Raw genomic sequence first — 24,716 nt, forward strand, 5'->3', positions numbered from 1 at the left:
TCCTTCCGTCTCTTCCTCTGTCCCTTCTTTCCTTCTTTTTCTTGCAGCAGTTTCATCTTCATTGGCCAATTCCCATTTCTGATGATCCATTTTCATAAAATGTCATATGGATTTTTCACAGGTAGCAAGAAAGGAACATAACAACCTACTTTATTGTCTGCACATGGATTGCATGACAGATACACAGTGACCAGTCATTGACAGACTGTGATAGAAGTGACATGTTTGATCACTGATTAGGATGCACATGCATTATTTATGTAGCAGTTTGGGGACTAAGGAGCTAACAGTAAGGTTTGTGCAATTACTCACAATAATGTACCATGGTAACTGAAATGTGAACCATATTTTTGGGGAATTAGTTTTGTTTAATGAAACCATAGTAACTGAAATTCAGCAACTTGCAATGTGAGGACTGTCTATATATTGTTAAGTGGAAAACACAAGTTGTAAAAAGCAAAAATAAAAATAAAGAAGTTTGGATATGATAGAAAAAAGTTCTGGAAGTATGTATATTAAACCACTAACCATGGTTACCTTAGAAGAGAGAAAAGAAAGATGTGTTGTATGTGTGTGTGTGTGTTGTGCCTGTGGGGAAGAATTTTTACTTTTCATTTTATATACATACAGAAGCACTACTCTTCTGTCAATGGTCAGATAGGTACGTTGAGAAACAGGTACAGTGTTAGAATTTGGTAAGGTGAAAATGAAATTACTCTATTTCAGTTACATTTTATTAGATAAACACTATTACAAAATTTGCAGTTTACTAAAATTTATTGTTGGAATGTGTAAAAGTAATTTAAAATACACACACACACACACATATATATGCATACACACACACACACATATATATATATATATATATATAGAAAGAGAGAGGCAGGGTCTCACTCTATCACCCAGACTGGAGTACAGTGTGACAGTCATGGCTTACTGCAGTCTCAGCCTCTGGACTCAGGTGATCCTCCCACTTCAGACTCGCAACTAGCTGAGACTGTAGGCATGTGCCACTATGCCTGGCTAACTTTTTGGTATTTTTTGTTGAGATGGGGTTTTGCCATGTTGCCCAGTCTGGCCTCAAACTCCTGGACTCAAGTGATTTTCTCGCCTTGTTCTCCTACAGTGTTGGGATCACAGGTGTGAGCCACTGTGCCCACCTATATATTTTTTAAAACCAAAAAATAGCATTATTAATTAACACAATTGAGACAGACGGTAACACTTGGATGAGGTCCGAGAAATAGTAGTAATGTATCAATGTTAATTTTCAGATTTTGATGTTTGTATTATGGACTTATTAAAGAATGTCCTTCTTTGTAGTAAAACCCACTAGAGTATTGAAGATAATGGACTATCATGTTGGGAAATTATCCCCGAATGTTTCAGTAAAGTTCTTCATTGTGTTCTTGAACCTTTTCTTTCAATTTGAGATGCTTTACAATAAAGATTAAAAGTAATAAAGGATTAGGCATGCCAGATACACTATATGATCAATACCAGTAGAAAAATCAGACAATAAAAATAAAACTTATGTGATTTACATATTGGAGCTTGAACAGAAAAGGACATTTGAATAGAAAGGGTCATTTAATATTATAATGAATAATACATTATATTAATGTATTAATCCATTGTAACAATTAATTAATACATTGAAGAAATCAGAGGAATTGAGAAAAATAGAGAGGTGGAGAATTTTATTCTGAAAGTGAAATATACAATATCCAAATTAATAACTCAATAGATTTAGCAGCTGATTAGACACAGTAGAAGACAGGATTGCAGAACTATATGGCATTAGAAAATATTCAAAATGGATTAAACATACCACCCAGAGATTCAAGAAGCTCTGTGATGCCCAGTAGGATGAATACACAGAAAATCATACCCAGCTACATCATGGAAGAACTGGAAAACAAACAGAAAATCTTGAAAGCAGCCACAAGTGGAAAAGATTCATTATTTTCAAAGTAACAACAATAAGATGAAGATGGATAGTGGGCTTCTCAGTAATAATTACTCAACCCAGAAGACAATAGAATGGCACCTTCAAGATGCTAAAAGAATAACTACCAACCTAGAATTCTATTCCCAGCAAAAAATCCTCAAAAATGGAGGTGTGACTCTTAAATGACATTTTCTGAGAGAAGCCAGATCCAAGAGGCTATATATTATATGATGCATTTATATGACATTCTGGAAAAGACAGAACTATAGCAATGGAAAATAAATCAGTGATTACTAGGTATTAGAGGATAGGAGAGGGGTTTGCTATATGGAATGCATGAGAAATTTAGGGGATGATGTAACTCTTCTGTATTATATAGTAGTGGTCCACCACAGCATTCTTCTGCCAAACGTAAAATGACACTATAAAGAGTAAACTGTACTATATGCAAATTTACAAGGATGTGCAGGAGAATTCTAGTGTGGAATTTATACTATGAAAATGTAACAAACTTTCACAAATACGTAACATAAACCTCAGTGAGCAGAGTAGGGGGAAAAGAAGTTGACTTAAGTAACTTGGGAAAACGGCATTTTGACTGGATACTGTAAGGCTAAAGACAAAAAGAAGGGTACATAAACAGTGTCTCTACTTGGTAAATTTGTTTCTTGAGTGGGTACATGTCAGCAATTCTGAAACTACAGGTATACTAGGGTTGAACAAATAAGCAAATAGATACTGAGAGCTAGGTAGATTTTTTCACTGTTGAAAGAAGTTACCAATAAGCAAAGGGGAAGTCTAGAATGAGCTCTTTGCTGCTGCATTGAAGTTGGAGATATCTCATGCCAGTGAGAATAGTGATTATTAAAAAGTCAAAAAACAACAGATGCTGGCAAGGATGCAGAGAAAAAGGAATGCTTTTACACTGTTGGTGGGAATATAAATTAGTTCAACCATTGTGGAAGATGGTGTGGTGATTCCTCAAAGATCTGAAGGCAAAAATACCATTTGACCCACCAATCCCATTGTTAGGTATATACCCAAAGAAATATAAATCATTATATTATAAAGATATTAATACATGCACACGTATATTCATTGCAGCACTATTCACAATAGTAAAGACATGGAATCAACCTAAATGCCCATGAGTGATAGACAGGATAAATAAAATGTGGTATGTACACACCATGGAATACCATGCAGCCGTAAAAAGGAACGAGGTCATGTCCTTTGCAGGGACATGAATGGAGCTGAAAGCTGTTATCCTCAGCAAAGTAATGCAGCAACAGAAAACCAAACACTGCATATTTTCATTTGTAAGTGGGAGCTGAATGATGCAAACACGTGGACACATGGTGGGGAACAACATACACTGGGGCCTATTGGGGCAGGGATGGGGAGGGAGAATATCAGGAAGAAGAGCTAATGGATGCTGGGCTTAATACCTAGGTGATGGGTTGATCTGTGCAGCAAACCACCATGGCATACCTTTACCTATGACTATGTAACAGACCTGCACATCCTGCACATGTATCCTGGCACTTAAAGTTGAAAAAAAAAAAAAAAAAAAGGATTGGGCTGGGCGGGATGGCTCATGCCTGTAATCCCAGCACTTTGGAAGGCCAAGGCGGGTGAATCACCTGAGGTCAGGAATTCAAGACCAGTGTGGCCAACATGGTGAAACCCCATCTCTACTAAAAATACAAAAATTAGTTGAGTGTGGTGGCGCACTCCTGTAGTCCCAGATACTTGAGAGGCTGAGGCAGGAGAATTGCTTGAACCTGGGAGGCAGAGGTTGCAGTGAGCCAAGATCACACCACTGCACTCCAGCCTAGGGCAACAGAGCGAGACTCCATTAAAAAAAAAAAAAAAAAGAATTGGAGATATCAGTATGAATTCATGGTTTAATTATATACAGATAGCAAGATAAATATAGACATGTGTATACATGGGTTAGCGTATATACATATGTTTTCTAGCTTTCTCTGCTGAGGGGGCCTAGAAAACCTGACACCCAGATCTTGGGATCTAAATATTATTATCTAGTAAAAGAAACCAGGACTTCTAGTGAAAGGAACCAGGAGACGTGACTTATTTCAGGGCTGGGCATCTTGTAGTGCTGGAAAGTAAGGAAGTACTTAAAATGATGTCAAAAGGATACACAAGACAGCCTGAAAGAGCTCCCACGGTTAAAACTGGAGCAATTTGAACCACACAATAATGATATTATTGGGTCCCCTATTAATATAAATAAATGATTAAATAGATAAATTGGGGAGAGGGGAATTTATTTATTTATTTATTTATTTATTCTTATTTTGAGGCAAGGTCTTGCTCTGTTACCTAGGCTGGAGTGCAATGGTACAACCATGGCTCACTGCAGTCTTGACCTCCTGGGCTTAAGCAATCCTGCTATCTCAGCCTCCAGAGTAGCTGGAGCCACAGGTGGCACCATTATGTCTGGTTAAATTTTAAATTTTATGTATAGATGAGATCTCCTTATGTTGCTCAGGCTTGTCTCAAACTCATGGGCTCAAGCGATCCACCTGCCTTGGCCTCCCAAAGTGCTGGGATTACAGGCATGAGCCACCACACTCAGCTGGGAAAACTATTTACAAAAGAATTTCAGCTACTAAATGTGGGAGGAAAAGGAGAAATAGAAAAATCACCCTTAGAAAATCACAGTAATAATTGCTGCAGGCCAGGCACAGTGGCTTACTCCTGTAATCCCAGCACTTTGGGAGGCCAAGGCAAGTGGATCACAAGGTCAGGAGTTCAAGACCAGCTTGGCCAAGATGGTGAAACCCCATCTCTACTAAAAATACAAAAACTAGCCGGGCATGGTGGCAGGTGCCTGTAATCCCAGCTACTAGGGAGGCTGAGGCAGGGAATTGCTTCAATCCAGGAGGCGGAGGTTGCAGTGAACCGAGATCATGCCACTGCCCTCCAGCCTGGGCGACAGAGTGAGACAACATTTCAAAAAAAAAAAAAAAAAAAATTGCTGCAGGCAGTATCCACTGATGAATGCCAAATTTGATGGCTGAAACTTTAAGGCAAAACAAGGTAGTCACATAGTCACACAATATTTTTTCCAGATTATTTAGTAATTTACTATAGTGATTTTATATCTTGTTCAAAATTGTTTGCTATTCCTCCCTCCAGGAAGCAGAGCTTAATTCTATGCCCTAACACCCCACCCTATTGCGGAATAAGTGACTTGTTTCTAATGACTAGAATATGTAAGGGAAAAAATACTAGGTTTACAGTGGAGATACCTGGAAGACACTACCTTAACTAAATGATTAAAGTTAAAATCTCCAGAAATAATTCATGTTGGTATCAGTGATTCACATGAATATCAAATATTCATGATGCGATGTGATGAAAAGGAAACTTTATTCTCTATGACATTCTTCCCCCACACCTAGTATAATCATGAAAAAATATCAGACAAGCCCCATTTGAGGTACATTCTACAAGATACCTCAATAATACTCTTCGAAAGTGTCAAAATCAGTAAAAACAAGGAAAGACTGAGAAACTTTGACAGAATGGAGGAATCTAAGGAGACATGATGACTAAATGCAATGTGGTAACCTGGACTGGATCCTGGAACAGATACTGGTGGAAAAAGTAGTGAGATCTGAAATAAACTCTGTGCTGTAATTAATAGTGTAGTACCAATGTTATTTTCTCAGCCTTTGATAAAAGTATCATTGTAACCTAAGATGTTAACATTAGGGGAAGCTGGGTGAAGAGTATACAGGAACTCTCTACTATCTTTGCAACTTTTCTGTAAATCTAAAATTGTTTCACAATAAAAAGTTTAAAAATATTAGGACTTTGAAACAGAGAAAATTCAATAAATAGTACAGTACAAATTGAATACGGTTTCTTTTTTATTTTTAAGAGATATTAAGCAAGCAAACTGTATTTGGTGGCTCATTTAACATTTAGTGAGGACTTATTATGCCAAATTTTAGCGCTTATTATAGTATCATGCAAAAAAAAGGTGTGCACAAGATATTTTGAAAGTATGGATAAGGAAATGCATAACTTTACTGGAGGATTGAGGGAAGCTTCATGGAAGGAATAACTCATTTGGGACGTGATGGATGAGTAGGAATTTTAGATCAGTCTTTCCAAGGATTTATTAGTTGTGTTAAACTTTTTGAGGAATTAAGTTTTGGCTTTGATTCTCTCCGTTGTGTATTTGTTTTATGTTTTATTAATATCTGCTGTTATCTTCATTATTTCATTCCTTTATTTTATTTAATTGGCTGTTATTTTTGTTTTAAAATTGTAGAGATGTGTATTTAGCTTATTTAGGCATTTATAAGACTATAAATTTTCCTCAATATAGCTTCAGCTGGATCCTAATTTTTATATATTGTGTTTTTATTATTCAAATTATTTTCTAATTTTCTTATAATTTATTCTTCAACATATGGGCTATTTAGAAGTATACTTCTTTTAAGAATATTTGAGTATTTTATTTTTTGCTAACTTAAAAAATTGATTTCTAGCTTATTTCTACTATATCAGATAATATAGTCCATATAATTGCAGCCACTTAATATATGTAGAGATTTGCTTTCTGGCCAAGCATATAACTGATTTTGGTAAATATTCTAACACTGATTAATTTGAAAAGAATGTGTATTCTGCATTTTCTTAGGTGCAGTGTTCTGTGAATATGAATTATATAGATCAACTTTGTCAGTCTGTTAAAGTCTTCTATATTATTACTGTTTATTTTGTCTATGTTTTCTGTATTTTTTCTCTCTATGTTTCAGTCTAGCTATTTTGTTCTGTCCTTTCACTTTACTAATCCTCTCTTCAATTTGTCTAATCTGCGGATAAACTCAATCTATTGAGTTCTTAATTTGATTTATCATATTTTTCAGTTCTAATATTTCCATTTGGTTTGTCTTTTATAATTTTCAGTCCTCTGTGGAAATTCATTTTGTTATATATTTCCTTGAGCATGTTAATCACATATGTTTTAAAGTCTATGTCAATAAATCCAATATCTGGACTTCTTGTAGATCCGTTTCTATTGTCTCTCTTTTTCTCTTGGTTTTTGGTCATTTGACCTTATCTTCGTGAAATAGAGTAAATTTTGATTCAGTGACTGACTTTGTGCATGAAAAATTGTAAAGGAAATTTGAGGCTTTGGATGGTATTATCTTTCTTCAGAGAGATTTACTTTTGCTTCTGGAAGTTGGAGTTGGGCAGATTATTTTACTAGTCAGAGATTGAGTTACCTGGAAGCTGTTTTCATCTTTGTGAGGAGTAGCTTATTTCCACTTTCTACTCTAAGAGTGTAGCTCTTTGGAGTTCCAACTAAAATTCTAAGATATTTGCCAGAGTCCCTCCTCCTTGGCGGGCCCTGAACCCTAAGCCTATCCTTATAAGACTGCTGGTGGATCTGCCTGTTTCTCAGCCTCTAGTGAACTATCAGATGCTGATTATCAGGATACTTCTTTATGGTTCTCTTCTCTGTATAATCTTGGAGATGTATTCTACATCATCAGTCTTTTTGCAGGATCATGAAATTGTAGAAATTTAGAGATGAAAGTGACCTGAGATACCTTCTAGACCAACCTAAAACCCAGAGACTCATACTGACATCTCCCCATTCCTTGTCCAGTGCTCTTCCATTAACATGTATAAGTTAGCTGAAATGAATAAAGTTATTAACATAAAATTGAGTTATATTGTAAAGGGTTAGATAGCAAAATGTCTTTAGTTGTAATGAGCAAAACACGTAAGTGTTTTAAAAGCTAGAAGGTAGACAACAAGATATAATAGTCTCTCCTTATTTTTATGGGGGTAAGTTCCAGGACCTGCAGCAGATGCCTGAAACCTCAGATAGTATCACACTCTGTGCAATGTATACTGTTTTTCCCTACGTGCACATACCTGTAATGAAGTTTAATTTATAAATTATGCATATAAGAAGTTAAAAACAGCTAAAAATAGAACTATTATAGCAATATACTATAATAAAAATTATGCAAATGTGGTCTCACTTTCTGTCAAAATATCTTATTGTATTATATTAACCTATTTTTGGACAATGGTTGACTGCAGGTAACTGAAACCTCAGAAAGTGAACCCATGGATAAGGGGGGATTACTGAAAAGTTAAAAAAAAAAAAAAAGACATCTTCTTAATTCGCTAAACTATATTTCACTTCTGAACTGTATAGTAATTAATAAAAGAGGGGACATTACTCATTTTTTTCTGTATTAACCTAAAATGGTAATAATATTTGAAAAAAATGGAATGTTTAAAATTTATAATCTACGAATTAACAGTCCGAATCAACAAAATAGTTTATATTGAATCCACAATGTGTGCATTTTAGAAGTTAGACATCATTTTTGATACATGTCCTTATCACATAGATAGAATTACTGATAAGGAGTGGGGATGCACAGTAATATAGCACAGAAGTAACAAGTAACAGACACCTTCCTTCAGAATTCAGGCAGTTGGCACGTGATGTGAGTAGGGCAGGAATTTTTTTAACCTGGAAAGCCTATATCTTCAGTTCAACCTACATCTGCCATTCAGTTCCAAGTAATTATTGGCATGTAGAAAAATAAGCTCTGTGCTATCCAGCTTTTTCAGTTATTGAAGAGAACCTAAAAATCCAGATTTCAACATGAAATCTACTGGATTCTAAAAATAGGAAGTAAGTTGAAAGTTTTAAAACAAAACATATTTCTGAGCCAAATCATCTCTACAATGGGAATAAAAGATCTCTACCACAAATCTTTTAGGCTTTTAAATTATGCATTAATTTGATAACCTTTTATAAGCCATTTCTCAATCTATGCCTTAAGAGAATTGAAAATGTAATGGGCATCACATGCCATGCAAATTAATGACTATACTATCCCATAGTGTGTATTATTATGTATCATAATAGAATCATGAGCAAAGTGTTAGGGTAGTTCAGAAAGGGCACATTAAATTTGTTAAATATCCAAAGAATAAATTTTTGAATTCTAAATTAGCGGTAAATAAAAGTCAGTGGAGTTTTGAGTGGTTTAAAATAATGACTTTCTAAGAAAAGTATGAGGGAAAACTGGGTAATTAATGGTATTTGTGGTAAATAACATTAAGCAGCATTTCAATACCCCATAAAATTAAAAACGGTATGGATAGAATCATACCCCTTTCTGATCATTATGATTTGTAGAATGTATATCTTTATACCACATGGAAAACAGATAAAATGGTTTAGCCACATTGCAGAAAAATAGCATTAGAATATGCTTGTACTAGAGCAGGATTTTATTAACTTTATGCTTTCTGTTAAAAATTATTATTTAACTTTTTATTAGAGCCTTAATTTTTCTTGTTTATTCTTTAAGCTGCTTTAAAAAGTTATTAATAAAAATTATTATTAAATGTCAATGAGAAAAAATATTAAATTTAATAAAAATGTTATCTCTAACTTCAATAAAGTACCTAGAATACAGAATCTTAAAAGTGTTTATTTTTTATTAGATGCCTTAGGACTACAAGGATATAAGTGTTTTTATAAAAACAATAAAAGAGGAGTAATTTGATGGTTTATTTACTCTTTATAACCTTTAGAAAGTGTCATGCCTTTTTTAAAGTGTTTGCTTCAGGCTGTAGTTTTACAAGATGGGCTGTGTATTGGTCAGGCCTCTTCAATTCTTGACCCTGAACAGATTTAGGTACATACACCAGGCACATGTCCAAGCAGCCAAAATTGTAACTGGGTACTTGTACATTCCTTTTCAAACTCATAAGCCACCTCCTACGAAATTGCTCAACTCAGTTTCTCATGTTGTCTAAGAAAATACTAATCACTCTTCCAGATAGTTTCTTGGTCTGAAAAGTACTCAAGATAAATATTTCTAACATTCATGGGCGAGCCTAAAAGTTTATATTTAAACAAATCTCTTTCTTAATAGTATTTAAACTACTATTTTCACATTTGTCAACTTAATCTATGACAAAGATTTCTGATATAGAAAAGTGTCTATTAGTATTAGAACATTCATAGCAATTCTTAAATTCTTTTGTTTTTCATTCAACAAATATTTCTAGTTTTTATTTTGAGACGTTTTACCAAATAACCAGATTGTGCTTGCATATTTAACATACGTAAAATGATTTTGAATGGTTTCCTAAATTTGAGGGGATATAAAGATTAATTTCTGAAGTTTTTGAAGGAAAGGAATATGTATCATAACAACCCATACTGTTCTGCAGCATCCACAATCTCTTCAAGGTAATGTAATGCAGCATTTAAGAGACTTTGGAGACAGATGATCTGAGTTCGAATACTGGCTCTGCCGTTTACCTCCTATGTGACTTTAGGCAAGCTATTTACCCTGTTGCTATCTCAGGTTCCTTATGTATACAATGGCAATAGTAAGAGAACCTACCTCATATTATGTCCAAGATTAAATTAATCAATAAATAAAAAGTATTTAGAACAATATCTAGATCATGGTAAGACCTCAGAACCCACTCTAACCAATGAAAGAGAAGTGGTTAAAAGAGAACCAGACCTACATGATGAAAACAGTATCTTGTACATTTTCAGTCCAGCGGCTTTGAGAAGAGATGCATGTTTTATGTACAGTCCTTCCCAGAACAAATGTATATATGTACATTTATTTCCTTTTTCAATATGTTTTGATAATAGAAAGGTATTACTGTAGGAGATTGTAATCTCTCATCATTTATGTATCTTGTAGTGTATACTGTTGGTAGGGATTTCCTCCCTTCTTCCATGTTGGAAAAACCCTAATTGTGTCATAGGGTCCACCTCTCATGAATGTGAGTCAGATAAGTCCTCACTGGTATTAATCACCTATAAAGATCCAATGTACTTCCCCTGTCAATGACTGGCTTAGGAGAGGGTATGTGACCCAGTTATGGCCAATGAAATACTAGGGAATGTGTGTTGGGAGGCTTCTGGGAAAGGTTTTGTTAACCTTTTATTAAGAGAATATACTTTTTCTACTGCAAGATGTTCTCTGACTTGTCATTAATGCCTAAAATGAAAGTAACCATTTTGCAACCATGAGGGGTGGGAAGCATGATGAAAATCACTGATAATGGCAAAATGGAAAGATGGGCAGAATCATAGTATTGATGATATTGTTGAGTGGGCCTCTGAAATAGTCAACTGTAGAAGCACTCTACATTTAAACTGTTGTTCATATGAGATACTAACTCCCATAAACCGTTGTGAGCTGGATTTTGTTGTTACTTGCTGCTAAAAAAGTTCTAAATGAGACAACTTTCATGAAAGTCTACCTTTGAGTAACATAGCATAAGTGTGTATATGTGTATATATGTATAATAAATCAAAGGACATAAAAGTGAGTCATAGGCCGGGCGTGGTGGCTCACGCTTGTAATCCCAGCACTTTGGGAGGCCCAGGCGAGCGGATCACGAGGTCAGGAGATGGAGACCATCCTGGCTAACACAGTGAAACCCCGTCTCTACTAAAAATACAAAAAATTAGCCAGGTGTGGTGGCGGGTGCCTGTAGTCCTCCAGCTACTCGGGAGGCCGAGGCAGGAGAATGGCGTGAACCCGGGAGGCGGAGCTTGCAGTAGGCTGAGATCCAGCCACTGCACTCCAGCCTGGGCGACAGAGGGAGACTCTGTCTCAAAAATAAATAAATAAATAAATAAATTAATTAATTAATTAATTAAATAAAAATAAAATAAAAGAGTGAGTCATAGAAAAATATTTCATTTAAAAAGCACATATTTTATCTGTTAATATCTACTCTTTGGTTTCTCTCCAACATGTTGTTATGAAAGTTGTCAAACACAGCAAAACTGAAAGAATTTTTCCAGTGAACACTCATACAACATTAACATTTTACTATTTTTGCTTTATCACATATCTATGTATCCCTCTTTTGACTTCATTCTGATTATTTCAAAGTAAATTGCAGACATCAGTATACTTCCTCCTGATATTTAAAATGAATATTATGGGCCGGGTGCAGTGGCTCATTCCTGTAATCGCATCACTTTGGGAGGTTGAGGTGGGCAGATCACCTGAGGTCAGGAGTTCCAGACCAGCCTGGCCAACATGGTAAAATCCCGTTTCTACTAAAAATATAAAAATTAGCCGGGCATGGTGTCATGCACCTGTAATCTCAGCTCTCTGAAAGGCTGAGGCAGGAGAATTGCTTGAACCTGGGATGCGGAGGTTGCAGTTAGCCGAGATCGTACCACTGCACTCCAGGCTGGGTCTGGGTGACAGAGCAAGACTCTGTCTCAAAAAGTAAAAAATAAAATAAATATCATTACAAAGAGTGTACTATTTCTCTACAGCGTTTTTCCTTACACTAAAGCTTATATACAATGAAATGTACACATCTTAGCTGTACAGTCAGTGAGTTTTGACAGATGAATACACTTGTATAATTGAAACCTTATGAAGATGTAAAATATTCTCATCAACCCAGAAAGCTCCCTCATCCCTCTTCCCAGGCAAATTCTATCCTTAATGCCCACCCCAAGGGATAATTACTCTCTTGATTTTTTACCAAACTCAATTAGTTTTATTTGTTCCACCATTTCATTTAAATGGAATCATCATTGTGTATTGTTTTGGGTAAGGGTGCTTTCACTCAGCATGTTTTTAATTAATTTATGTTGTATATATTAGCATACAAATTCTATAAATGCTTTTCAAAGTGTATACTTATATAATTCATTTTCTCTGATGTGATTATAAGTTGCATTTTAAATTTTGGTTTCTGCATATTCATTGTTAAAATACAGAAATGTGACATCGTTTTTTGTGTGTTAATCTTGTATCCTGTGACCTTATTAAATTCACTTACTAGTTCTGGGAGTTTTTTTGTAGGTTCCTTGGTATTTTCTATGCATACAATCATATCATCTGCAAATAGAGGTAGTTTTATTTTGTCCTTTCCAATCAGTTTATTTGTTTGTTTATGCCTTATAGCAGTGGCTAAAACTTTCAGTATTATATTTAATAAGAATGATGAGAATAGACATCCCTGCATTGTTTCTGATCTTAAAGTGAAAGCATTCAATCTTTCACCATTAAATATGATGCTAAATGTAGGGTTTTTGTAGATGTTCTTTACAAAAAGCAAGGATAATATCTTTTATTCCTAACTTGTTCAGAGTTTTTATCAAGAATAGATGTTGAATTTTGTTAAGTGCTTTTTCTGTGTCAGTTGATACGATCATATGATGAGCGTATTGATGTAATAAATTACACTGATTGATTTTCAACTGTTGAACCAGCTTTGCATACCTGCAATGAATTCCACTTGTCATGGTGTATAATTTTTAAATTATATTGTTGGATTCTATTTGCTAATATGTTATTAAGGATTTTTGCATCAAAATTTGTGAGAAATATTGGTCAGAGTACTCCCTTTGTGCTGTCTTTGGTATTGGTATTATGGTAAATAGGTCTGATAAAATCAGTTAGTATGTGTTTCCTCCTCTTCTACTTTTCTGGAAGAGACTGTGTAAAAGTGGAGCTAATTCTTTAAATATTTGGTAGTATTCTCCAGTGAAACCATCTGGGCCTGAAGATTTCTTAGACTTTTTATTAAAAACTCAACTCTTAATAGTTACAGGGCTATTTAGATTGTCTGTATTATCTTGGTTGAGGTTTGATAGTTTGTGGCTTTTGAGACATTGGCCAATTTCTCTAAGTTGCCAAATTTATGACTGTGAAGTTTTTTGTAGCATTTGCTTATTATCTTTTTAATAGTTATGTTTTTGTACATGGTTTCTTTTAGCTCTTTGACCATATTTAAAATAGTTTGATTAAAAGTTTTATGTATTTTTCTTGTAAATTTGTTTGAGTTCTTTGTAGGTTCTGGATATTAGCTCCTTGTCAGATGAGTAGATTGCAAAAATTTTCTCCCATTCTGTAGGTTGCCTGTTCACTCTGATGGTAGTTTCTTTTGCTGTGCAGAAGCTCTTTAGTTTAATTAGATCCTATTTGCCAATTTTGGCTTTTGTTGCCATTGCTTTTGGCGTTTTAGACATGAAGTCCTTGCCCAACCCCATCAAAAAGTGGGCAAAGGATATGAACAGACACTTCTCAGAAGAAGACATTTATGCAGCCAACAGACATGAAAAAATGCTCATCATCACTATCCATCAGAGAAATGCAAATCAAAACCACAATGAGATACCATCTCATACCAGTTAGAATGGCGATCATTAAAAAGTCAGGAAGCAACAGATGCTGGAGAGGATGTGGAGAAACAGGAACACTTTTACACTGTTGGTGGGACTGTAAACTAGTTCAACCATTGTGGAAGACAGTGTGGCAATTCCTAAAGGATCTAGAACTAAAAATACCATTTGACCCAGCCATCCCATTACTGGGTATATACCCAAAGGATTATAAATCATGCTTCTATAAAGACACATGCACGTGTATGTTTTTTATGGCACTATTCACAATAGCAAAGACTTGGAACCAACCCAAATGTCCATCAGTGATAGACTGGATTAAGAAAATGTGGCACATATACACCATGGAATATTATGCAGCCATTAAAAAGGATGAGTTCATGTCCTTTGTAGGGACATGGATGCAGTTGGAAACCATCATTCTCAGCAAACTAGCTCAAGAACAGAAAACCAAACACCGCATGTTCTCACTCATAGGGGGGAACTGAACAATGAGAACACTTGGACACAGGAAGGGAAATATCACACACTGGGGCCTGTTGTGGGGTTGGGGGGTGGGGGAGGGATAGCATTAGGAGATATACCTAATGTAAATGATGAGTTAATGGGTGCAGCACACCAACATGGCACATGTATACATATGTAACAAACCTGCACGTTGTGCACATGTACCCTAGAACATAAAATAATTTTTTAAAAAGTTTTATGTCCAATTTCTGGGCTTCCTAAAGTATAGTTTCCATTAATGTTTTTCCCTTATAATGGGCTACTCTTTGCTTTTTCTTTGCATGCCTTGTAACTTTTGTTGAAAACATTTTGGATATATGGCAGCTCTGAAAATCAGACTCTTCTCACTTTCTAGGGTTCTTGCTTCTTGTTGTCTTTGTTTAGTGTGTATTTGAACTAATTTGTAGTCTGTTGTCTTTGTTGTGTGTGGCTACTGACTTTGCTGTTAGTGGTCAACTAGTGATTGCAGAGATTTCTTTAAATAATACCAAAGGAACCAAAGGGGAAAAAAAATCTACTAGTTTTTGCAGAAGAGCTCTGTGTGTGTTTGTTGAGGCACACCTTCAATACTTAAACCAGGTAGTTTTCTACTCTGCCTGTTAAAGTTTTCAGCAGAAGCTTCAGATTTCTCTAGTGATACCTTATGTTTATGATGTGGGCGAATTCAGGAGTATTACATTATTTTAAACAAAACCAGAGAGTATTTCTAAATGACTGCTTCCTGCTTGGCATTGGGCCTCCCCACTTGACTTTGAATCTTCCCTTTGTCTTGCTTCCCACAGAAACTCTGTCTTTGCAGCTCTCTTTGCTGTATCTCCTTGTTCTTTTTACTTGATGTTTATTGGCATGGTGGTGGTGGAAGCTAGGGGAAGAAGGGCATTCTCTGATATTCTCATTAAACCTTAGTCTTAGGTGAACCTGAGTCTCAGGATGAGATCTACATGAGTGTTTGGTCCCTCCTTCGTATGTAATGCTGGGCCTAGCATGTATCCCTGCCCCTCTCACAATGAAAGAACTGTTGTTGCATTGTTTTCCTAGTCCTCCTCTTCCCAATTGCTGCTTAAAGGAGATAAGGAAGATAGGTCTGCCTAGGTAGAATTTTTAGTGATGACTTTTAGTCCCCTTGCCTAGCTGCAGAGGGTTTCCACTAGTGCTTTTAGCTATAGTTTCTGTTGCCCTCCCCTCTGCAGATTAAGGGTTTTGATCTGTAGAGGAAATAGGGAAGATGGCTTGTGAGTGCTCTTCCCCTGCATAGCCAGTGCTGCAGGGGAAAGTTTTTATAGGATTTTTCTCAATCTTTTCTGTAAGCACCTGGTGTGTTTCCTAGAAGAAAAGCCTGCTAGAAAGTGTAAATCTCTCTATTTCAGGGGATTCATATTTTTACAGTAGCCTACATTCTACCTTTAGCAATTTATTAAGGACTTTTCATTGAAGCTTCTTACCAGTCCTCGGTAGCTTATGTCCCAGGTAAGCAAATGTCAAGATTCTGTTTCTCTAGGCATGTGTCTCTATCCAGATTTTGGGTACTTGATTGATCTGGGACCTCAGTTCTATGATGGACTTGTCTATTTAATTTGCAGTTTGTCTAGATTGTTTTCTTATTGTAAAGGTGGGAGTATGCTATTTCTATATCTCTCCAGAAAGAGCTGAAACTGGAAGTTTTAAAGTCTTTATTTTTATAGCACTTTTCTTTTTCTTTCTGACTTAGGAAGCAGAAATTCATTATGAAGAGCAGATTGGTAAAATTATTGTGGAGACACAGGAACTTAAATGGCAAAAGGTAAGTGATATGGTTAAGGCTTTGTGTCCCCAGCCAAATCTCATCTTGAATTGTAATCCATATAACTCCCACATGTAAAGGGAGAGACAAGGTGGAGGTAATTGAATCATTTGGGTGGTTTCCCCATGCTGTTCTCCTGATAGTTCTCATGAGATCTAATGGTTTTATAAGGGGCTTTTCCCTCTTCGCTCAGCACTTCTCCTTTCTGTCACCTTGTAAAGGAGGTGCCTTGCTTCCCCTTCTCCTTCCATCATGATTGTAAGTTTCCTGAGGCCTCCGCAGCCATGCTGAACTGTGAGTCAATTAAACCTCTTTCCTTTATAAAGTGCCCAGTCTTGGGCAGTTCTTTATAGCAGTATGAAAGCTGACTAATACAGTGAGTATTTTTTTCCTCTCAGATTAGTATTTATAGCATCTATTTTAAAATGTATTCTAATCCTTATTGCCAAGTTAATTTTTAAATTTTCTAACAGATTCAGGGGTTAGTGGATTATTTAAATAAAATCTCAAGAAAATCCCAACTAAAGCTGTTGGTAACATTTAGGCTTCCAGAAAACTGAGAATAAGAATTTTGTTCAGGCTTTTTGATATAGCACTGTGAATAACTCTGAAAACTATTTTACATCTGAGAAACACATTGTGTGCCATAGGGGAGTGAGAATATTTTGAAAGCAATGAAACCTCATAAGTAGTACCATATTTTCCCGGGGTGTTATTACATAATGTAACCAAATATTAAAAAATAGTGTCAGCTCTTATTTTCTCCATAGCTTATCTGTATTGAAGCATTTATGATAGTGTTTCTCATGCTGTTCCATCAGAGTAATCTTAACAACTAAAACCTGGAAGTGTAATTATGCTGATTTCTGTTCTCATTGTTTGGTAATATTGAAACAGGAATTGGGGGTGACATCAGAATCAGAAGTCAGGTGATAGTGGATAGACCAAACCAGAAATAATTGAAATTTCGAGGTTAGACAGATCCAAAGGTTGTGCAGATTATGGGATTAAAATCAGGGTTGAATTATGTGAAGGACAAGTATGAAACAGACCTATCTGTGGAGGGAAAGAATATGGAGGGAAAGAATAGGTAAATACTAAGTACAACTAATTTTCAAGGAGATTTTAAAATGTAAAGTTATATCTTGTTTTTGCATAGAGCTAACAGCATAAAGTTATCACAATCCCTAAGGTAATCAGTAAGTTTAATGAACCCAATTTAACAACCAACTGCAGTGAGTAGCTCACACCTGTAATCCCAGCACTTTGGTAGGCCAAGGCAGGAGGGTTACTTGAGGCCAGGAGTTCAAGACCTGGGCAACATAGTGAGACCTTGTCTCTATTTAAAAATACATATATTAGCAGGACATGGTGGCATGTGCCTGTAGTCCTAGCTCCTCGAGAGGCTGAGGTGGGAGGATCACTTGAACCCAGGAGTTTGAGACTGTAGTGAGCTATGTTTGTGCCATTGCACTCCAGCCTGAGTGCAGAGTGAGACACTGTCTCTAAAAATAAATAAATAAATCCAATTTACAATGTCAAGAACATATTTAGGGTACTTAAGCTTATTCTAAGGTTTATGTGGAAATAAACATATAAGAGTGACTGGGAAATTTTTTAAAAAGAAGGGAATGAAATAGTCATACTTGATTCTTAAACATAATATAAATTGTCATAATTAAAATAGCTTGGTGCAGTGTACATAGTTATTTAGTAAAACACAACAGAATCTAGAAATAGATCCAAATACGTAAGACAATTTAGTGAATGTTAACGGTGGCTTTTAAATCAGTGGGGAAGAACAGATTATTCAAGAAATGGTATTAGAGCTGGATTTCATCTGAAGAAAAAGCCAGATTCCTACCTTTACCAACTTTTAGAAAAACAAGAACTTTCATTTGTTGTTAGCAGTGTAAATTAGAACTGCCTTGTTGCATTCCCTCAAATATCACCAAAGAACTTGTTAATAAAGCAGGTGTGTTTATTGAAACTCATTGCAATAAGTGAAAACACTACAGAGTCTTAGTATTTCAAAAGGTGCAAATCAGTATTGGACTACGTAGAGGGTTATAGGGTCTAGGTGCAAGTAGATTTAGGCAGTTCTTTTAAGGCAGGATGTTGATGGGAATTGGGCAAATTTTGTAATGTAGTATTTAGGATTGTGAATGTAGCAACATTGAGGCTCTTGAAGCTACTCTTGAGAATAGTTGTTTGATAAACCAGATGTTTACCCAAATAAACCATTGTCTCAGATAAGTTGTTTTGCAGCAGTTGCCTGAAACGAACAGTGATATAATTTATTGGTTTTTATAGTCTTATATTTACTGGGCAAAGATTTCCTGGAACAAAAACTAAGTTGTGTTGACACAGGTATTCTCAGTTCTCGCTCCAAATATCTCTGTCATATTGATGCAGGTGGTTTCAGTTCTCAATCCCCTTTTGCTTCTTCAACCTGAGCTGGAAAAAAAAATAAACAATTATTGTTTAGGATGTGATCAATCAAGATTTATGCTGCTTGATGAAGAGTCATGATGACATGTAGGTGGTTTCTGGTGGGGTGTGTGTGTGTGTGTGTGTGTATCAGTTTTTCCTTTTGTTGGATCATAATTTGTTGGATCATTTTATAGGACAGTGGCTATGCAACAGTATTTAAGACTCCAGAAGTCACACTTCTGAACACACCAACATGGAAAAACACTAAGGAAAAGTTTATTATCAGAACTTGTAGATCACTTTTAAGCCAGCAGCCAGGAACACCTATATTAAACCAAGAGAACAGAGGCCATCCCCAAATCAAAAATTTCCATTAGTAATTGTACTCACACCATAGAGTGGCCAAGAATATAGAGAGCAATATTAAGGATAAGGATGTTTGAAACCATCATGGTTAATAAATGATATGTTTTTACTCACTTAAGGGGCTGGATTAAGAAAGGGGAAAGAAAGTATCTCAGAAAATAAAGAACAAAAGCCTGCAAATAAAAGCATTGCAATCTTTGGCTCTGATTATCTAGGTAGGGTGTTAGCAAGTTTTTTATGTAAATAGCCGTCTAGAAAATATTTCAGGCTTTGTGGACGGTATGGTCTCTGTCACAGCCACTCAACTCTGTTGTTATAGTGTAAAAGCAGCCATGGACAGTACTTATATGAATCAGCATGGCTATGTTCCTATAAAACGTTATGGACACTAAAATTTATATTTTATACAATATTCAGGTGATTTGAAATGTTATTCTTTTTTTATTTTTCTTTTTAACCCATTAAAAATATAAAAACTGTTCTTGGTTCACGGTCCATATAAAAACAGACTCTGTAGGTCTTGGGTAGAAGCTGTCTTGATCCATACCTCTTGAATGGCAGCTGTTTCTTTCTGAAGATGTCTGCTTCTGAAGCTTTCTCAAGACTCCTTAGATTTAAATTTCTTGATGGAATGGCATTCTGTGTATTAGTGAAACCTAGTGTCTGTTCATCTGGGAGACATGAATTCAAGGATCTATTCCCTGGGGGTTTAGCCACTGCGCTAGCAGTCAAAGTTCTTGGTAGGATTATTTCCAATATGGTTTCAGGATGTTTGTTTTTCCTCTCTGAGGTCATTTCCAGAAGACACTACCTCTGAGCTTTTGGTCATGTAGAAGAAAAGCAACTTTTATCTGTTTGTGATTAGACTCTGAAATATATTACATTAGTCCCTTGGAGTACTTTGCCACATTTGTCTGAAGTAAAGAAATGTCCAAAATGAAGGGCGAAGTAGCCAACTTCATAGGGCAAACTCTTAACAAGTTTATATGGTAAAAGCCAGTGAATGTAGGGGAGTATGGACTTCATGATGTTACGAGTTAGAGGTAACCTTCTTGGTCATGGAAGTTTAAGAGTGTCAGATACAGTGTGCCATTAGTCCTCTCTACTTTTCTTCAAGTTTGAGGATGATGGGGGCAATGAATTTCTAAGTAAATGACAAGGTTTTGCAAAGTTCTCTAATGACAGTCCCAGTAAAATGAGTAACCCAGTCCCTGGAGATCCTCAGGTTGTAAACACAAAATCAAGTAATTATTTTTCTACTCACAGAACTGTAGCTCTCTGGCAAGAAGTTTTAGTTCATCCTGAGAAGATGGAAGCAATGGATGAACATATTCAGAACGCATTCTAGGGGTTAATTTTAGGAAATCCATTTGGAAGTGTTTATAGGGACCCTAAGGCTTGGATTTACAAGGATAACAGTTTTACCAGGACAGTGCTAATGACAACTGTACACCAGAGACATCTTCAGCAATTTTAGTAAAATTTCACCACCAATGCTAATTGAGTATAATGTTCAGTTTGTCCTTGCTCTGATGGGTAATTTCCTATAAAATTTTTACAAAGTTCCATTGAGGTCCTCTGGTGCCACCAAGTGTCTGTCCTGAAAGTGTCCTGAAAGATATTTTCTTTTTGTAATTTATCATCACGTTTTTTTCTTCAGACTCTGGAGCCAGTTGTAGGCATTCCAAAATAACCTTTTAAAACGTCTTCAAAGATTTGACTTTTTGGATATCATGGGGGCCAGGACTGTATGTCATAAGATTAGCTAGGATATCTCCTCTAGCCTTAATGTTATCCCTTTTAGTGTGACTTTATGATAACCATCCCCTAAGGAAGCATTAGAAAACTTAAAATGGTTGACTACTTGAAATTGGGATTCCTACTGAGATCAGAAACCCTAATTATTTGTACAGTATTCCAAAATCATGGACTACACCAAAGGCATAGCTGCTATTAATGTTAACTCTCTAATGTCTTGACAATTGGCAAGCTTTGCTGAGTAGATTAACATATTACATTAGTCCCTTGGAGTACTTTGTCGTCTGGGCTGGTTTAACCTCTGGTAAGCAGTCACGATTTAGGGGTCAGTTGACACTGTTGCAGTATATCCTGCCTGATATTTTTTCCATTTTACTTTCAAAAAATGACCTATCAACAAACAAGATTACATGTAAATTTAATCTGGGGGAATTTCTAATATATCTGTCTGAAGCACAGTTATTGTTCAGACAGAGACTAACTCATTATAGGTTTCCCTTTCTTTGGGTAATGGAAAAACAGTACCAGGCTTTTTGTTAAACTTGTCTATAAGTAACATTTATTAGAAATAGAGATCAAAAAGATATACTTTATGTAGGAAGTTATTGATTATCAAAATATTTCTTGAAAGAAAGTTTGGTGGGTGTTCTGTTCACTCCCCATCTCTCTTACTACATTAGTATATTTTTTCATTAAGATATAAAAGCATTTTAACCCGTTTCTATTCAAGCATTTATATATGCTATATAAAAAATGAACAGTATATATATACATATTTATAATGAATAACACATAAAAAGTAAATTATTATATACATATATGTAAGCTTAGGTAAGATTATATGACAGACTTATTGGCAATTTTAGGGGGCAATTGTCAAATGGTATTATTGCATAGTTTGTGCAATTAAAAATTAAAGAGAAATAAGCAATGAGTTTTTCTTTTTCAGTTTTCATGCCTCTTTATTTTTTTATTTAGATCCTTATTTTAATTGAAAAATATTGTATATATTTATGGGCTACAATGTGATGTTTTGATATACCTGTGTATGTATACATTTTTGTGGAATGGTTATATCAAACTAATTAATGTATCCATCACCTCAATACTTATTTTTTTGTAGTGAGAATATTTAAAGTCTACTTTTACCAATTTTGAAATATACATATTTATTAACTATGTTTACTACAGGCTGTGCAGTAGATCTCAAACTTATTCCCATCTAACTGGAACTTTGTACCCCTTGATCAACATCTCGCTTCCCTCCACCCCAGACCTCTACCTCCCCAGCTTCTTGTAACCACCCATTCTACTCTCAACTTGTATAAGTTTGACTTTTTTAGTTTCCATATATAAGTGAGATCATGTGTTATCTTCCTGTTAGTAGACTTTCAGATATTACAGCACTGGGTGGAAATGTGTAGGGGAGAAAGTAATAAAAGTTCATAGGAGGTGAACCTGCTTGCTGAGAAATGTGTTTTTAGTAAATAACAAGGATTGCACAGCATGAGGTATCATGAAGTCTAAATAAATCCTTAAACCACATTAGTAGAAGCCTCTACTAGTTTGACAGCTGCTAATACTGCCCTTGATAAGGAGTTGGCTTTTGCCACTAGGTCTAAGGGAAGACTGTAATAAGCAATTAGACCCTGATGACTACCATGGTGTTCTGTTAGAGCATTAAGGGCTTGTCTATACTGCTGAGGTACAAATAGGTAGAAAGCTTTATGACAGTTGGAAGACCCAGAAAGGGGCGCTGTAAAGGTTTTTGGTTTTGTTTTGTTTCAATAGGTTTTTAGGGAGCAGGTAGTGTTTAGTTACATGAATAAGTTATTTAGTGGTCATTTCCAAGATTTTGGTGCACCCATCACCCAAACAGTATATGCTGTACCCAGTGTGTATTCTTTTATCCCTCACCCGTCTCCCACCCCTTCCCCTGATTCTGCAAAGTCTAGTGTATTTTTCTTAGGCCTTTCTGTCCTCATAGCTTAGCTCTCTCTTTTAAGTGAGAACATACAACGTTTGATTTTCCATTCCTGAGTTACTTCACTTAGAATAAAGTCTCCAATTTCATCCAGGTTGCTGTGAATGCCATTATTGCGTTCCTTTGTATTGCTGAGTAGTATTCTGTGGTGTGTATATACCATATTTTCTTTATCCACTTGTTGATTGATGGGCGTTTGGACTGGTTCCATATTTTTGCAATTGCAAATTGTGCAGCTATAAACCTGGATGTACAAGTATCCTTTTTGTATAATGACTTCTTTTCCTCCGGGTCGATACCTAGTAGTGGGATTGCTGGATCAAATAGTAGATCTACTTTTAGTTCTTTAAGGAATCTCCACACTGTTTTCCATAGTGGTTGTACAAGTTTACATTCCTACAAGCAGTGTAAAAGTGTTCCCTTTTCACCACCTCCACACCAACATCTATTATTTTTTAATTTTTTGATTATGGCCATTCTTGCAGGAGTAAGGTGGTATCACATGATGGTTTTGATTTGCATTTCCCTGATCATTAGTGATGTTGAGCATTTTTCCATATGCTTGTTGACCATTTGCATGTCTTTTTTTTTTATAGACTCTGGATATTGTCCTTTGTCAGATGTATAGATTGTGAAGATTTTCTCCCACTCTGTGGGTTGTCTGTTAACTCTGCTGATTATTTCTTTTGCTGTGCAGAATCTTTTTAGTTTAATTAAGTCCCATCTATTTATCTTTGTTTTTGTTGCATTTGCTTTGGGTTCTTGGTCATGAAATAGATGGCAACACGATAATAGTGGGGGACTTTAATACTCCACTGACAATGCTAGACAGGTCGTCCAGACAGAAAGCCAACAAAGAAACGATGGACTTAAACTGTACCCTAGAACAAATGGACTTAACATATATTTACAGAACATTCTACCCAGCAACTGCAGAATATGCATTCTGTTCATCAGTACATGGAACATTCTCCAAGAAAGACCATACAATAGGCCACAAAACAAGTCTCAGTAAGTTTAAGAAAATCAAAATTATATTAAGTACTCTCTCAGACCACGGTGGAATAAAATTGGAAATCAACTCCAAAAGGAACCCTCAAAACCATACAAATACATGGAAATTAAATAACCGGCTCCTGAATGATCGTTGGGTCAACAATGAAATCAAGATGGAAATTTAAAAATTATTTGAACTGAATGAAGTTAGTGACACAACCTATCAAAACCTCTGGGGTACAGCAAAAGTAGTGCTAAGAGGAAACTTCATAGCATTGAATGTCTATATCAAAAAGTCTGAAATAGCGTATACACACAATCTAAGGTCACACCTCATGGAACTGGAGAAACAAGAACAATCCAAACCCAGCAGAGGAAAATAAATAACAAAGATCAGAACAGAACTTAATGAAGTTGAAACAAGGAAAACAATACAAAAGATAAATGAAACAAAAAGCTGGTTCTTTGGAAAGATAAATAAAATTGATAAGTGAGATTAACCAAGAAAAGAGAGAAGATCCAAATAAGCTCAACTAGAAATGAAACAGGTGATACTACAACTGATACCACAGAAATACCAAAGATTATTCAAGGCTGCTATGAACACCTTTATGTGCATAAACTAGAAAACCTAGAGGAGATGGATAAATTCCTGGAAATATACAAACCTGCTAGATTAAACCAGGAAGATATAGAAACTCTGAACAGACCAATAACAAGCAGT

At 35.7% G+C, this 24,716-nt stretch overlaps 1 protein-coding gene and 1 long non-coding RNA gene across 2 annotated transcripts in view; one reads left to right on the plus strand and one right to left on the minus strand.

Moving 5' to 3' along the window:
- CCDC73 (coiled-coil domain containing 73) overlaps positions 1-24,716 on the plus strand; it is a 184,979-nt gene that overhangs the window by 55,604 nt on the left and 104,659 nt on the right. The window contains exon 3 of the mRNA XM_026454068.2: positions 16,384-16,455. Coding sequence (XP_026309853.1) covers positions 16,384-16,455 — 72 coding nt within the window. The remainder of the gene's footprint in view (positions 1-16,383; positions 16,456-24,716) is intronic.
- The window catches only part of LOC111554669, a 42,970-nt gene continuing 36,987 nt past the window's right edge, over positions 18,734-24,716 (minus strand). The window contains exon 4 of the long non-coding RNA XR_002735315.1: positions 18,734-18,912. This is a non-coding gene — a long non-coding RNA (uncharacterized LOC111554669). The remainder of the gene's footprint in view (positions 18,913-24,716) is intronic.

This window comes from Piliocolobus tephrosceles, chromosome 13, assembly GCF_002776525.5.
Source record: "Piliocolobus tephrosceles isolate RC106 chromosome 13, ASM277652v3, whole genome shotgun sequence".
Taxonomy (NCBI): Eukaryota; Metazoa; Chordata; class Mammalia; order Primates; family Cercopithecidae; genus Piliocolobus; species Piliocolobus tephrosceles.